Genomic DNA, 17,482 nt, shown 5'->3' with positions numbered 1-17,482 from the left:
TGTGGGGGTTGGGGCGAGGAAGGTTGGATTATGATGTTTATATACTGTAGCGTTGTTGACCTAGGTTGTTTTCTACGATTTTTACATATCGTTACTTTTTTTGGGACTTTGTATAACGTCCTCCACAAGCGAGTGTCGCATACAAAGCGAGTGTCGCAGGCAATTGACAGATCTTAACAAACTTTCTAACAACAACAACTATAGACTAGAAAATCAATTAAATTAATTATACACCTGTTCTATAGTATCTTCGTAATCCCTTTGACATGTGCGAGCATTATGCCCAGTCTTACCACACATTCTGCAACGTCGTTGCTTTCTTTCAACCCCGCCACCCTGTCGTAGTTCTTGAGATATCTGCTCTTCCACAGCTAGGTGAGCAAGTACATCCTGCCCTTCTTGAATTGTAAGGCACCCTCCTTCTTGTATACGCTTTTTTTTTTCGCTTTTTGCGCTGACTTGCAAGTTCATTTGCTTGTTGTAAGGCCTGAACTTCCGCCTTCATTAGAACAGCAGAATGCACCATTGTTTGAGCACCTCTTAACAACTGGTCTAGCGCATTGTTAATAGGAGTTGGTGAGCTATTTTGATGGCATATAATGCGATATTTAAGATGCGTAGTTTGACTTGCTAGCTCTATTAGATTGTGTGGTGTTTTATGAAGCATCCTCAAAGGTTGGTGGTGTTAAAGGCTGTAGTTGAATGTCAAGCTGTGATAACACAACATCAGGTCAAATGGAACTAGCCCTGTAGCTCGAAAACTACTGCAGATGTTCTGCTCTGTGATTGCGTTTGTGAAAGCCTGCTTAAAGGCAGGAAGAAACTCAACTTTCGTAACATGGTTTATATGAGTGCAGATTAAGCTCTCAACTTGCCGTCCATATGCCTTCTTAAGTGGTCCAAAGCAACTACATCAAGTGGTTGAAGTAGATGAGATGAGTGCGGAGGCATATAAAGCAATATTATACCATTCTCCTTACAGTATTGCTCAAACGGTAGAGAATAGTGACTCTCATGGCCATCTAGGATTAACAGGCGATGTGTGTTACGATTACAGCTCACAGCTTGTTACGGTTATTAGGGGTGCAGCCTTAGCCACCAAGGCTACAACCGCTAAGCGGACAACTGTATATTATGAGGAATAGCCTCACCTTCCTTCCTTCTTCTTCTTCTTCTCTCTTTAGATTCAATCTAGCTTACTTTACCCGGACTGGCACCATGACCTCCGTGACCATCATAACATAAGATTGAATCTCACCTTTCTTTTGCTCTCTGTTAAGGAAACAGGGCACCCAGCTCACAGTAATAGCATATGAGAGTGCGAGTCGGAGGCTAAATGGATGCTATCCTATAGGTCTACTACGAAGGATTCAAAAAAGATGAAGGGGGAACCCCATTAAGTCTGTTTCCTTAAATACCCGAAACGGGCCCGACTCGGTTATCCCAACCCCCTTCCACCACAACAGGTCTGCATCGACCCTGAACCCTACACCCTTACCGTTCCCCACTATAGTGTAACTCGCTATGTGCTCCTCAACTGGTCCGAAACAGGACGAAGTCAGTTTTCATGCCCATGGTGACCGTAACAGCTCTGCGGCGGGTCCTTCGAGTATCTAGGTAAGGAGGCATCCTTACACTCTGAGCCTGAACCTTGATACTGAAATTTGAATTCCCTTCTTTGGAAACCCTACAACCATATCCTAAAGTCGATTCCAGAACACCACAGAACACACCAGAACACCACAGACTTCATAGATCAGACCTTTCACAACGCTCCCTCGAGAAGGAATATAGCTGTGAGGGAAGTGCACTCCTCTCGAGTGGCTCCTACAGTCGACAAACTGCGCAATAGGGCCTTTGGCGATATGAGTCTGATCTACTGAATACGAAAACTGAAAGAATAGCAAAGCTGCTATGGCACACACGGCCAAAGAGAAAGCCAAGATGGGTGACCAAAACCCAGAAGACTATGAGTCTATAAATGAGAACACAACATTAGCAGATGAGTCTGAGAAGAGAGATGAACTTCAAGATGACTTCCTCGAAGCCCAAGAAGAATTCAAGAGAATGGGCAAAACAGCTCAAGAAAGACACCACTCTATACTATCAAACGCATCATGAGGACTTGGAATGTCAACACCTAATCGTCGTAACCAACTTTTCGCTTCGCTCAAGGTTGGAGTAAGCAATGTGAAGGCGCCCGAAGCAAGAGGAAGCAATGTGCACACTGTCAAATTGCGACCGTAAGTACCTACACATAGTAATTAATTTATATGTAAAGGTACCTAAATAAGCTATTCTACAAAATTATCACTTCCTTACTCCCACTCGCTCCCACGCTCGCTCTCATACTGGCTCTCACACTGGCTATCATACTCGCTCTCAATTTGGGGGGCTTCTGGGTCAGGAATTGGCTCCTCGAACTCTGGAGGAATTGGGAGCCCCTCTTTATAGAGCTGGGCAATCATCTTCTTTCGGGCACGCTCTTCCTTCCGTGCCTCAATTCCTGCCCTATGAAGCTGTTTCCGGGCCTGGTTTAAGGCCTGGCGGGCTACCCGGGCTTCTTTAGCTACGAGCTTCTGGGCTTGAAGCTCGGCTTTCTGGGCCCGAAGCTTGTGAGCATGAGCAGCTTGGAGCTAACCTCCAAACTGAAGGCGGGCCCGGCTTCGACTTGCCTGCTTCTTCGACTCCTCAACCTGCCGCTGAGTAGTATGTAGGTCAAGCTCTATAAGCTGGCCTGAGGCTACAACCTCTTCTGTTCTGGTAAGCCAGTTCCTATAGCTCTCTACTAAAGCCCTCCGGAACCTGGTTTTTCCAGTGCTGTAGCCCCTCTTCTACCTCCTGAAAAGTTGAGGGTTTTGGGGTAGAAACCCGGATTGGTAGGTAGTAGGCGTAGGCGTAGGTTGTGAGTAGGTGCGTAGTTTCGTGAGGGCTGTATTACAGCTTATAGGCCAAATACCAGTTTTCTGGAAAGCTGATATTATAGTAGACTCCTTAAAAGTCTGCTCCCGAATGCGTGTGAGATCTCTCATGAAGGATTGTAGGTCGTAGGTAACGTCCATATCCCGTATGGCAGTAAGCACAGCTACTCGATGCCAGTGCTTATAAGGCTGGAACACTCCCACATCTAATGGCTGTAAAACGTGTGTAAGATGTGAGGGAAAGGTGTATATAATAATGTTGTGTTCTTCTGCTGCAATGATGAAGTCATTGTAATGGTGGGTGCACCAGATGTGAGAATCTAGCCACCCAAGGAAGGGATGATTTTACTAAGACAACACACTGTCTTAGGAAAAAGAGCCAAAGGGTCATAGCTTAGACTATTCCACAATGCAGCAATCAGGTGTATGATGTAGTGGAGTGGTTTAGACAAGTTGTAACAAATGTTAAGTCTGTGAACTCAGGGATAAGTCAGAGGTTAGCACCTTACTGACTTTTCAGAAACAAGGAGTAACAAGATCAATGCTTGGAAGCTTGGAAAAGACTTGGAAGTATGTGATAGTCGATTTACTGTATTGTCTGCTTGCCCTTTCTTAAGGAAAGGGCAATCCTATTTATGCTAAAGGAGTGTAGTTCTCTCATTTTCCAAGACTTTCCATGACTAACCAGGCTTGGTAACTGTAGTCAACGTAAGAGAATCCCATAGAACCATCTCTTAGGTTCCTAGCCTATAGGAAGTGAAAGGAGGTCCAAGGTCAGAGTACCCCTGTAGACAAATTATGTCATAATTTAACCAATCTTGTGGGTAACTAAGGAGTGATGACGTGTAATGAATTATAGAGGGTTGTAGAAGCTTTTGGAGCTATCGTTCATGTTCCTAGGCCTCTAGTTGATAGAGATATGTCATGTGTAGTATTAGCCCAGTAACTAAGGAGTAATGTCATGTAATGAATCATAGAGGGTTGTAGAGATATGCTATGTGGTCATATCAGCCCAGTAACTAAGGAGCAATGACGTGTAATGCATCATAGAGGGTTGTAGCAATCGTTGAGTAGTATTGCTCTTGTTGTTGGTGTGGCAAGCCAAAATATGTATAGTGACTTGTAGGTTTGAGGAGGAGATTTCTAAGTTTGCTCTTGAGTTTGATAGCAAACTGAGTGCAATGAATGTCAGTATGACATCCAAGTTCTTTCAGACTAGCATCTACGAAATTGACCAGATCATCCATGAAAAGGAGTTGGTAGAGGATGAAGAAACGCTCCGCCTCATCCAGCAGAAGCTTCCGCATATGCACCGGAAGTACACCGATGTCTTTTCGAAGTTGGAATCAGATCGAATTCCCCCACACTGCATATACAACAACAAGATACAGCTCGAAGCCCCTTTACCAAACGCTTTCTCCCTGTTATACCGACAGGGCACCGAAGAGCTTAAGGCTACCAAGCAATACCTGTTAGAAAACCTAGAGAAAGGCTTTATCATCAACAGCAACAGCCCCTTCGCGTCCCCTATCCTATTCGTAAAGAAAGCGGATGGCAAATTAAGATTTTGCATCGATTACCGGAAGTTAAATGGTCTCACCCAGAATGATCCCTACCCCATCCCGCGTATCTACGAACTACTAGGACGGGTGTCGAAAGCAAAGCTAGATATCAGACAAGCCTTCCATCGCATACGGATGCACCCCGACTCGGATGAGTACATGACCTTTCGGACTCGCTATGGATCATATAAGTGCAAAGTGCTGCCATTTGGACTGACGAACAGTCCCGCAACCTATCAGCGGTATATGAATGACGTCCTGATGCAATATTTAGACGACTTCTGTACCGCATACTTAGACGACATCGCCACACCGAGCTATGTACAAAACTAATCCGAGAAGCGCACGACCAGGTGTCGGTGGCACATCCTAGCGGCCAGAAAACCTATCAATTGATTGCCCCGAAGTACCACTGGGTCGGGATGTAAGCGGATTGTTTGCGCTATGTGAGGAATTGTGTGACATGTCGGCTTTCTCATACCAATGTCACCAAGCAACAAGGATTCCTGCACCCATTGCCCATACCCGAATACCCTATGCAACACCTCACCATGGACTTCAAGGATAGCATCTTAGTGTTTATGGACCGACTCAGAAAGAGTTCGGTGACCATACCTTGCTACAAAACCACAACTGCCCGGCAAATGGCACAATTGTTTATCAAATGGATATACCGATTCGGACACACTCCGGAGTCGATTGTAAGCGACTGCGGAACCCAATTCATATCATCCTTTTGGCAGGAGTTCTGTCGAATTATCGGCGTTAAGGTTAAGTTGTCGACTGCCTATCATAAGCAGACCGACGGACAGATGGAAATCATGAACCGATACATCAATCAGAGACTGAGGCCTTTCGTATCTTATTACCAGGATAACTGGAGCAAACTCATCCCCATAATGGACCGTGTGCAAATGACACTTCCCCACGCATCCATTGGCATGACTCCCTACTGACTCAAGTATGGAACCGATCTGCGTATGATGTCATACTGACATTCGTTGCACTCAGTTTGCTATCAAACTCAAGAGCAAACTTGGAAATCTCCTCCTCAAACCTACAAGTCACTATACATATTTTGGCTTATCACACCAACAACAAGAGCAATACTACTCAACGATTGCTACAACCATCTATGATTCATTACACGTCATCGCTCCTTAGTTACTGGGCCGATATTACCACATAGCATATCTCTACAACCCTCTATGATTTATTACATGACATCACTCATACTACCACATGACATATCTCTACCAACTAGAGGCCTAGGAGCATGAACGATAGCTCTAAAAGCTCCTACGAACCTCTATGATTCATTACATGTCATCGCTCTTTAGTTACCCACAAGATTGGTTAAGTTATGACATAATTTGTCTATGACATAATTTGTCTATGACATAATTTGTCTATGACATAATTTGTCTATAGGGGTACTCTGACCTTGGACCTCCTTTTACTTCCTATAGGCTACGAACCTAAGAGATGGTTCTATGGGATTCTCTTATGTCGACTACAGTTACCAAGCCTGGTAAGTCATGGAAAGTCTTGGAAAATGAGAGAACTACATTCCTTTAGCATAAATAGGATTGCCCTTTCCTTAAGAAAGGGCAAGCAGACAATACAGTAAATCGACTATCACATACTTCCAAGTCTTTTCCAAGCTTCCACGCATTGATCTTGTTACTCCTTGTTTCTGAAAAGTCAGTGAGGTGTTAACCTCTGACTTACCCCTGAGTTCCCAGACTCAACATTTGTTGCAACTTGTCTGAACCACTTCACTACATCACACACCTGATTGCTGCGTTGTGGAATAGTCTAAGCTACGACCCTTTGGCTCTGTTTTCTAAGACAGTGTGTTATCTTAGTAAATTCATCCCTTCCTTGGGTGGCTAGATTCTCACATCTGCTGCACCCACCATTACATACGAGTTGGGATTGGAACACTCTGAAAAGCACCAACCCCTGGGAGACTCTAAACCGAGAGGAAGCCAAGGCGGTTGCAGACCGAATGCATACCGCATGGGTCCACGCAAAGGAAAACATGGCAAAGGCACAAGAGGAAATGTCTAAGCACGCGAATTGACGCCGAAGGGCCATCGACTGGGACGTAGGAGATAGAGTGTACCTATTGACCAAAAATTTGAAAAACTCTCGTCCTAGCCGCAAGTTGGGCCAACAATGGGTCGGACCATATATGGTGTTAGAACGGATTGGGCATGCATTTCGATTGGAACTACCTACCGGTTCTCAAATACACGATGTGTTCTCACCAGATGTCCTCATGAAGGATCCGAACAACCCCCTACCTGGTCAGGATCTGCCTGAGCCTAGCAGCGAAGTGATAGATGGCATAGAGAAATGGGAAGTGGAAAAGATCCTCGCTGTGAGGCTCCGCCGGAAGCAACTACAATACCGGGTTAGTTGGGTCAGATATGATCCGGACCCGGAGTGGTACCCAGCGTCTAACTTCATGAACTCTCCCCACAAACTCAGAGAGTTTCACACGGAATACCCAGATTTACCAGGTCCACCTCGAGAACTACTCAGATTGGTTACGGCAGGGGAGGCAGACAAGGAACAAAACTACGATCACGGGAGGGAAGACAAAGCAGAAGAAACAGAGTCATTGCTATCTATGACTCTAAATTAAAATACCCTCTAAGCCAGGGCGCACTCACCACCATAACTCTTGCGGGAGTCACCCTTCCCAAACATCTCACCGGCGTCGCAACAAGCGGCTACCACCGAGAGAGACGAAGGGTCGAAGCGACCCCACGCGAAGAGTCAGGTCCGAGTCCCCTCCGACACAGGGCCTCCTCCCTCCTACGCCCTATCCTCCTCCGCCCCATACTGGGACCCAAACCCATCCCCCTCACCCTCACCACCCCCACCACCCCCCTTCTTCCTCCCCCCAGTGCAGTCCGGAACCGTCATGGCGACAGCGACGGCAGGAAGCCTGCCCACAGCAGCCACCACTTACCCCAAAAGAGCCGGCACGCTCCCCTGCTCCGTCCGAAGACAGCGCAGTGATGACCGGATTTGCTGAACCGAATCAGCGCTGAAACCACACAGGACAGGGGGATACTTACGGCCAGACCCGCCTCGAGGGCAGCGCACATTGCGCGGAGCTCCTCGTAGGAGTCGCACTCAGCAGCCGAGCGGAATTTCGGGACACTTTGGGCAGCCACAAGGGCCATCCGGTTTGCCTCTGCGGCAGCGGCTTCGAAGGCGACGGGTTCCCAAGGATCTGCTGCTTCAGCGGCAGCAAGGACACGGTATTCCTCATCGAGAAACCAGGGAAGCTATGCAAATTGTTAGCAAAAGCCAACAGAGACAGAACAGCACAAGGGAACTCACTGGAACGCAGGTGGAGTGCTGCGCCATGCAGTACTCGCACTTGGAGGAAGCGGGGGACCAGACACAATCGTGGTCCTTGATGCCACGAGCTTTGGCCCGAAGGCAGCGCAGGCAGATGACATGGAACACACAAGACAAAGCTCCCGCGGGAGTCAGAATCAGCATCGCAAAAAGTTGGAATTCTGCGCAGAATCCCGTCAGCCCAGCACACGTTATCACCCCCGCGCCAACGCTCTCCCATCACCTACTCATTGTTGCGGATGGAAATATCCTATCCAATTCATTAGTGCACTGTCGGACAATCCATGAGAAGGGGTCACTTACAGTTCTCGGAGGGGTTGGCGTTGTTGGAGACAAAAAGAAGAAGTGGACGCAGCTGCGCACTCATAGTCTGGCTTACAACAATGAACTCCGAATCAGGTTAGCGCGAACACTTCTCCTTTCATACATAGGACAGTCTAACCCGGACGCTTCGCGGATGCGATTCGGAGTCCACTCGGACCACCACAAATGTACCCCAGAGCGAACAAAGCAAACTCTGGTTACGCACACTAAACGGAGCCGATACGGCACAGCTGTAGCATGACATACAATGCACCTTCTCGACATGGCACATAAACAGGGTTGTTACAGATGCAATTACAAACAGAATTCCTGCCAACATAGAATGCTCTTCTTACGGATACCATTCGGAGATGTTGCGGAAATAATTCTCACAGCGTGTTTCGCGGACAAAACACTCTCTTAAGAGGGGGGGTAGTGTAAGGATGCCTCCGCCCTCAGTGACGGAAAGCATCGGAGTCGGGCAGGTTACGGTCACGTGGGGAGAGTTAGGGCAGGTTAGCCGAGTCGGACCCATTTCGGGTACTTAAGGGGATTGACCCAACGGGGTTCCTCATCATCTTTTTTGTATCCTTCGTAGTAGACCTATAGGATAGCATCTGTTTAGCCTCCGACTCGCACTCTCATATGCTATTACTGTGAGCTGGGTGCCCTCTGTCCTTACAGACAACAGCAATGACTCCTCATATGCGACGGTCATGACAGTCATATAAGTGGCAGTTTTATATCACACTGTATGCAGAATCAAATATCTCTCCTCATACTCCCACCGCACACTTCGCATGTGTTGCAGCCACTTGATGTTATGCTCCTAACTAGTTCCCGCTAAAACAACCCAAAAACACACCACTTTTCGCCGACACTTCATCTATTCTGTAGATCGATCAGGTCAGTAATCTTTCCATTTTGTCAAACTTCATTGCTTGGGGAATCGTACCCTGATATCCCCCGAACCTTGGAACCCTTACGAAAGAGTGACTGTGCTTCACAGTTCGGATGTACATTGCTCACTCAACCTCGAGATGGTCTAGCAATGCAAGCGCATTGCCAGATTACTTCCCGTCGGCACCGTATCAAGGAACGTCCGAGAGAACTCCAGAAACCTGTGCACATCTTTGAAGTTGGACATCAGACCCAGCGAGATGCGGAGAGCCCCAGCAGTAGGCACGCCGATATCAGCCAGGAAATCATCCCACTTCTTCCGCTTGCCGTGCGCAGCCTCGTGTTGCCATGCGCTCTCAAAGGCCTTAAGAAGCATATCTTTTTCCAGATTGAAGGCAGCCTCACTAGCGCCAGGGTTGCAGAAGCACCCAGAGCGCAAGGACAAATTGATCTTGTTTCCACGTTGCTCAACTATGCGCTCGTCGACCACGTCACCGTTTGCGTCGATATAGTTGAAAGCAATTGTTCCGCCACGCATATATACATCTGTCGGGCCATAGAACCGGATCAATGGGAGCCCAAACTGGTGGCGGAGCGCTAGCATCTCTTTGAGGAGCCAGTCGGTCAGGCACATCACGCGAAGATGGACGGCATCCCTGCCGACGTCCTTGAGCTGGCGGAGGCCGATGTGAATGGCCGGAAGATTTAAGAAGTTGATTGTGCCATCTTCAAAACCCTCGTGGTGGTCAAGCAGGACATGGCCGTCGCCCAGGACCGAGCTCCCCCAGACGGTTCCACCAGCGAACGCTGGACGCTTCAACTTCATCAGCGAATCCTTGCGAGCAATCAGACAGCCGGCCCCAGTTGGGTAGCCGAACATCTTGTAGAAAGATACTGGTACAAAGTCAGGATGCCATACTGAGAGGTCGAGGCGCTTAGTCGGTACATACGCGGCGGCATCGAGACAGACGAGGCAACCCTGAGCTTGGGCAGTTGCAATCCACTCGAGTGGGTGCTGAACACCGCTGAAGTTGGACTGAGCAGGGTAGGCGAAGAGTCGAGGACCGACAGGGCCATCAAACTTGGGTCTAAGAGCGTCCCTGAGGGCGTCATCGCTCACACGCAGATCGGACGTCAGAGGGATATAGGTAGTTATGGCGCCTTTTGTGCGTGCGAACTCGCGGATGCCCTGGACTGAGTTGTGGTTGTCCATCAACAGGATGTACTCACTCCTGGAGTCGAAGGGGAATGCCTCTCCAACAAGTTTTAAAGCGCCAGATGCGTTGGCAGTGAAAATCACGCAGTACTCCTCAGGTGACGCCTTGAAATATTGCAGGACACAGGCACGGGCATACTCATCCAACTCTGTCATGGCGCTTGAGGTTGGGTTGAGTGAGTGCGGGTTCCCAAATATGTTGGTACCCAGAAGATTCTGGTGATGGCGGAGCTGTCTGTTAGAGTATAGCCCAGCGCCGGTATAATCGAGGTAAATATGGCCCTGGAGGTCGAGAATGGGGTACTCAGACCGGCGAACTTCGTCAATGTGCGAAGTGGTCTTGTATTTTGGGTAAGCCTCTAGGAAGTTCTTCTCATCCTGTTTGTGGGCTCTTGCCCTCCCGGTGATCCCGCTCATGCAAGAACCCATGATTACTTTGAGAGGGATTGCAGTGCAAAAGCTAAAGAGTTCGAAATGATTTTTGTATAGGTTATTTTGAGGGAATGATTACTCCCATGAAGAGTCTGAAGGATGGATAGGGTGGACGAGCAAGGTGACAGTTGAGTGAAGGTCCAGGGAATGTCCAGTGCTTATCATGAAGGCGACGAAGGGTGCTTTTAATTCGCATTCCGGCAAGTGCCTAGCCCTTGTGGACCACACGGTGCGCAAGGTGCTTATGCATAAGTACCAGCTAATCGATCGCTACATTCTTTTTTCTCGCCTGCCACATCCGATGCACACTTGTGTTGGTACTAGCATTGGCATTGGTGTTGCTGTTAGAGCTTCCCTGATAGTTAGAGGAAGAGTGGCTGTGTCTCTTAAGCCCGTGGTGGAATGTGCTCATCCCACACCGCACATACAGTAGCGTTGAAAGATGGGGATTTATGATTAGAACCAGGGATCATAGGATCCAGCTCGGTAGTGCCTAAGACAGACCCGGTCCACATTAGCATGGCTGAAGTGATAACAGAGTGTTATTTGGCCCCAGGACTCAAGCAGCTACAGTCAGTGTTGGACATCTGGATTGAAATCCAGCACAAAATATGGCACAAAATATGGCACGAAATCAAGTACTACCCACAGATTGGTATCTTGGTAACTTAATCTGCTGTGCTATGCCGGGGATTGTCCACGACACCACGGCGGCGCCACATTAACACGACATCTCCGTGTGGAACCACGGAAAGTTGCAGCATCGCCAAACGACAGGTTATACGCCGTTCTCCAACAGGTACGCCCGCAAGACCCCAGGAACTGTGGATTCTGACCAGATCGAAATTCCAAAACCCAAAGAGAGGGAAGTGCTGAGGACAGGAAAGCACTCTACTCGAGTCCTGTCATACTCTTATGCGGTCGGACACAGTCAGTCAGACGCCAAGAAAATCAATAATCCGATATATTTTACCCCAGCAACTCAGCCCCGAACGAGCGGACCCCTGCCCCGCACGTCTACCAAACGGTAGTGGCGTGCGGGGTATTCCCGCCCGCCCGTTTGATCACTAAAAGGACGCTAGAAACCCTAGATCATCGTCCAAGAGCACAGCAGGGGTTCATTCCTATTACGTGCACGAGCGTGACGGGCAACATCGCCGACCTCGCATCATGCTGTGCGGCGTGGAGTATGCCAGCTTCCAACGCCCGACTACGAAGCTAGAAGGGCGTGCGCCAGTCTGACGTCTCGTCTTGAGCTCTGCGATGTTGGTGGTGACAATGTTCTAGGTCGGTGATTCCAGGAACCTCTCCCTTGCTTCACACCAGGGAGAATGTGTCTGAGCGCCATGGTAGCCAACCAGCACGCAAGATGTGGCATGCTGACCTCTGTGGCACCTACTTTCCCCTCGCATTTTTCCCATACATGATCTCGATCCGTTTCCTTGGGCCCGATGGGTGCTACCCAACGACTTCGATACTGCGAATTCCCTCAGCCCCAGCGGGGCTCTAAGACAGAAGGCATGCGCTGCATGTGAGAAGTGAGCAGGGCACGTCGTATACCGTCTGGTATGCGCAGGGTATAAGCAGGTGACTTCCCATGTTCCAAATTGGAGCGAGACAGCATAATTGAACGAACAAACAGCAGAGCCACCGATGATAAGAGATAATGCGGGGAGTATGACCGTTTATCGGGATCGGCGATGCCAAATTATACTGTAAGTAAGGAGGCTGGCTACCTACAATCGCTACCAGGATCGCTACAGACAGCCGACGCCGCAGTATCGTTCTCAGCACAGCTAGGTATCTACATTGCTTTCGCGGTAACACAACAGGATATGGAGGGCATATCGTGCTTAGCATAGTTAGCCGTATTGCTCGCATTACTAGTGTCACCGCAGGCAGCTAGCTAAGTCCCCAGCATCGTGCTCAACGCGGTTGGCTATAGCGCTCGCTATGCCTGTACCACCTCACGCAATTGAGGCGGCAGCATCAGAGCTCCCTATGCTCGTGCTACACTCAATTGGGGCGACAGCATCGTGCTCCGCACGGATGGGTATATGCACTCGCTCTGACGGTACCACAGCAGGTTATCAAGGGAGCACCTTGCTTCGTGCTGTTGGACATGCGATCGGTTTGAAAGTGCCACCCACCACCGGCAACTGAACGATCTCATCGCCCCTAAGATCGGGCGGCTATCTACAGTATTGAGACAGAGCCGGCTACCAGCGGATTCAGCCATTTACGTAGTCGGCGAACCTATGAGCGATCTACTATGGTTCGTTCAAAGTGCAATTTTGGTATGGATATATCGTGCCCCTTTTCTTCTGGGCTGTTAAGTGTACAGCAACAGTGTGCCGGGGTGCAAATATCTAGAATAAAAGGAGGCTGGTGTTTACTATCATGCACTTGTCACGTCCTACCGGAGCACCGGCAATGGAGCCCCCCACGAGCCCTGCGTTGCACTTTGTCGCGGGTAAAGCACTGTTTCTCCATTATTCACGCTGTTCACGCGTGATTTCTAGAATTAGGGGGTAATCGGGGGTCACACTTTCTCGCCCCATCTCATGGGAACACCAACGAAAGGAGATCCTACATGGACACGTACACATCACGTTTTATTGGTAGGCTTATAGCTTTCCTTAATTCTGAGGTTACAAGCGTATAGTCGGTGTTTGCATTGTGCCGATGTCTGATGGAAATTCTCCACTCACTCGCCCCATCTAATGGAGACCCCGATAAAAGGGGATCCACATGAACTATACTATATTTTGTATCAATGGAGCGATATTCCCCTTTATTCCGGTTTTCTATGGTCACGTGTGATCATTTAGGTGGGCTAACTGTTGAGGGAAAGAGAATGGGAGCTTTTCCCCAGTGCAATCGTCGGGCTCCCCGATTGGCGCTTGGCGTGAGCAGATTGCCTCAGAACTCCGGCGCATTGGGTTTCAGGCCCAAACCCTTCTGTTACTCAGGGCATTTGGGTAGGCCCTCCGAAAAGACATAAATAATACGTAGGCTCCATAGGTAGTGTAGTAATTCAATTGATCTATTCATTCTATATACTGTAGTCTATTGTCGAGTTTTCCTACCCGTTGCGCAAAAGCCCAAAGGTCCGGTCACCAAACACACCGCACGATTTGCGCGCGGTCGCGATATTTCGGGCCTTCCACCAACACTAACCGAGTCGGATGGGTTTCGGGTACTTGAGGGAATTGACTCACGGGGTTCTCCCTTCATCTTTATTGTATCCTTCGTAGTAGACCTATAGGATAGCATCCATTTAGCCTCTGACTCGCACTCCCATATGCTATAACTGTGAGCTGGGTGCCCTGTGTCCTTACAAGAGTCATGGCCGTCGAGTAATAGGAGGTAGTTGTCGCCTAGTGCCATATGCTCTGCAGATAGTTAAATAAAATGCATGAGGTATTGAATTGCAATGTCGTCGTTTGAATACCCACTCTCATTAACGATAACAAGAGCATTTGGCTCAAGGTTATCATTATACCATGAGTCCATATGAAGTTTCCTCGGAATGATAATGGCTTCTGCAATTGCTATAACGTACATGTATAGCGAAAGCGCCAAACAAGCGAAAGCGCCAAAATTATCTACCCTCACGACAAACATTGCGATAAATCTACCACAACATTAGAAATCAATTGAAACTACTCGGAGTCCTCTTCCTCAGAGGTGTCTATTACAATCTGACACGTGCGCGCATTGTGCCCAGTCTCACCACACTTGCCACAGCGACGGGCACGGGTTTCTTCCCTTGGCTTCCGACCACGGCTTGCCCTTATTTCCTGCTCTACCTGCTGCACAACATCCCTCTCATCCTGTAGCTCTTGCGCCCCTTGTTGACTAAGTGATCCTCCTTGCTGTAGTCGTGTTTTCCTAGCTCTCCGGCGCTTGCTTAGTACTTCATTTGCCTGTCGTAGGTTTTGGTTCTCTCCCTTTAGCAGTGCTAATTGATGCATTATTTGCGATGCACCCTTTGTAAACTGGTCAACAGCTGCATAGATTGAGGTTGGAGAGCTATTTTGATGGCGTGAAATCCGAGTTTTAATAAATGTAGACTGTGACATAGCTTCAATTGGGTTGTTTGGTGTCTGAGAAACCCAAGGTTGAGCAGTACCTGGGCGGGAGCTTGGAGGCGTTGGTGTCCTTAACTTAAGATCAAGTGTAGATATCACTCTCTCAGGGTCAAATGGAAGAAGCCCTGCCCCTCGGAACCCGCCTCGAATGTTACTTTCCGTCATTGTAGTGTTAAATGCAGCGTGGAAGGCAGGAAAGAAGTCATCCTTTGTAATATGAGAAATATGAGCCTGCATCATATCTTCAATTTGCCGACCATAGGCCTGCTTTAACGGGCCGAAACAGCCAACATCAAGTGGCTGGAGTAGATGAGAAGAGTGAGCAGGCATACAAAGCGTAATAATGTTGTGTTCCTTGCAGTACTCCTCAAACTCATCTGAGTGGTGGCTCTCATGACCATCAAGGACTAACAAGCGATAACCACCAACACTCCGGGCCTTTGTATGCTTCTCAAAGTGCTGAATCCAATCCATGCCTCTCTCGTTTGTAGTCCAGCCATTTTCAGTAACAGAAATCACCCAATCGCTTGAAAATCCACTATTCTCATACCAAGATGTAAGGTGGTTTTTGCCTGCAACAATGATAAATGGTGGTACTGCCCAACCTTGAGAACTAACGCCTTGGATTACTGTAACCCATTCCCGATTACCAGGCTGTACCTTCTTTGCTTTTGCCCGCCCGTCTGAGCTTGTTACAACCATAGCAGTTGAGATAACGCCCATCATAAACCCAGTCTCATCAAAGTTGTAGATATCTGCTTCATCGATACCATATTTCGCAATTGTGTTACGCACAAGCTCAAACCAGCCATTAATAACTTCTGGATCTTCGCACTTAGCCCTCTGGTAGTCGTATTTGCGCTGAAAGCGTGTCTGGAGCTCTACACGCCGCTTAACAAAGTTTGAAGCCCAACGCGACCCAACGCGTGACGCGTCGCGTGTTGCAAGTAGTCGACTTGCCATATCTTCAACAACAGACAGCCGAGGAGGAAACCCTTTAGCAGCTAGGTCGAGTATATACTGAACAAGGACGGACTCCTCTAGGTTAGTTAATTTCCGTGAGTTGGCTTGGATATCGCGTCGTGAAGGTACACCATCTAGACGACGACCTAGCTTGCGGTGGTCCACAGAATAGATCCTAGCAGCAACTCGAAGGCGTAACTTTGGGTCGCTTTGCATAGCCTGGATAGCTAGCACTAATTTGCTTTCATCATTTTTATGGGGCATGTTTTGTTGTTGAGGAATTTAACATTTAGTTGGGGGGTTTGGTCACCGCATCATTTTGGCGCTTTCGCTTGTTTGGCGCTTTCGCTATACATGTACGTTAGTTGCTATACGAGGCTTATTTCTTTTATTTTGTGTGTTGTACATATCGCTGTCACATGCACAGATCGCTGTTGCCACCTACGAGCAAAGCAAGTAGGTAGAACACCAAGTATTTAAGCTATGACTAGCCCATCCATTCCCCTCTCAAAAACATTCTCATACCATATTGTGGCCTTTACAAGATCATCATCTACATGCTTATTTCTTCTTTTGAAGTCCTGTCTTAATGAACATGGATTAAAGTAATTCTCTTGCCATTGGCATCCCGTAACTGTGCTATAACAACCTCGGGGGTCAGAAGGATCGCTATATGAGGGATGCAGACCTTCCTCTAAATAATACTGTTAGTAACGTGCATGTATAACGAAAGTGCCAAACAAGCGAAAGTGCCAAAATCATGCGGTGACCAACCCCCCCAACTAAATGTTAAATTCCTCCACAACAAAACATGCGCCATAAAAATGATGAAAGCAAATTAGTGCTAGCTATCCAAGCTATGCAAAGCGACCCAAATTTGTGCCTTCGAGTTGCAGCTAGGATCTATTCCGTAGACCACCACAAGCTACGTCACCGTTTACAAGGTGTACCTTCACGACGCGATATCCAAGCCAACTTACGGAAATTAAGTAACCTAGAGGAATCAGTTCTTGTTCAGTATATACTTGACTTAGCTGCTAAAGGGTTCCCTCCTCAGTTGTCTATTGTTGAAGATATGGCAAATCGACTACTTGCAACACGCGACGCGCCACGCATCGGGTCACGTTGGGCTTCAAACTTTGTTAAGCGCCATGTAGAGCTCCGGACACGCTTCCAGCGAAAATACGACTACCAGAGGGCTAAGTGCGAAGATCCAGAAGTCATTCGTGGCTGGTTTGAGCTTGTATGGAACACAATTCTAAAGTATGGTGTCATACTGACATTCGTTGCACTCAGTTTGCTATCAAACTCAAGAGCAAACTTAGAAATCTCCTCCTCAAACCTACAAGTCACCATACATATCTTGGCTTATCACACCAACAACAGAAGCAATACTACTCAACGATTGCTGCAAACTCTTCTACTACATCTGTTTATGCTACATACATCACGGCATATCATTTGAACACTCATTGAACAAGTTATTAAGAAAATCTCCTCCTTAAGGGGGTGGGCCAATACTACCACATGGCATATATCTACCAACTAGAGGCCTAGAAACATGAACGATAGCTCTAGAAGCTTCTACAACCCTCTATGATTCATTACACGTCATCGCTCCTTAGTTACCCACAAGATTGGTTAAGTTATGACATAATTTATCTATAGGTACTCTGACCTTGGACCTCCTTTTCACTTCCTATAGGCTAG

The 17,482-nt window shown here is 47.9% G+C and overlaps 1 protein-coding gene across 1 annotated transcript; it reads right to left on the bottom strand.

The window, feature by feature from the left end:
- Positions 1-9,212: 9,212 nt before the first annotated feature.
- Positions 9,213-10,712, bottom strand: VC83_08969 (uncharacterized protein; the record flags this gene model as incomplete). The annotated part of the gene is made up of 1 exon (XM_024472509.1): positions 9,213-10,712. The coding sequence occupies one exon, from the start codon at positions 10,710-10,712 to the stop codon at positions 9,213-9,215; it is 1,500 nt and encodes a 499-aa protein (XP_024320009.1).
- Positions 10,713-17,482: the final 6,770 nt, after the last annotated feature.

Source organism: Pseudogymnoascus destructans (assembly GCF_001641265.1).
Source record: "Pseudogymnoascus destructans isolate 20631-21 unplaced genomic scaffold scaffold_31, whole genome shotgun sequence".
Lineage (NCBI taxonomy): Eukaryota > Fungi > Ascomycota > Leotiomycetes > Thelebolales > Thelebolaceae > Pseudogymnoascus > Pseudogymnoascus destructans.
The sequence above is the reverse complement of the archived record's forward strand: the minus strand, read 5'-3'. Positions and strand labels throughout refer to the sequence as shown.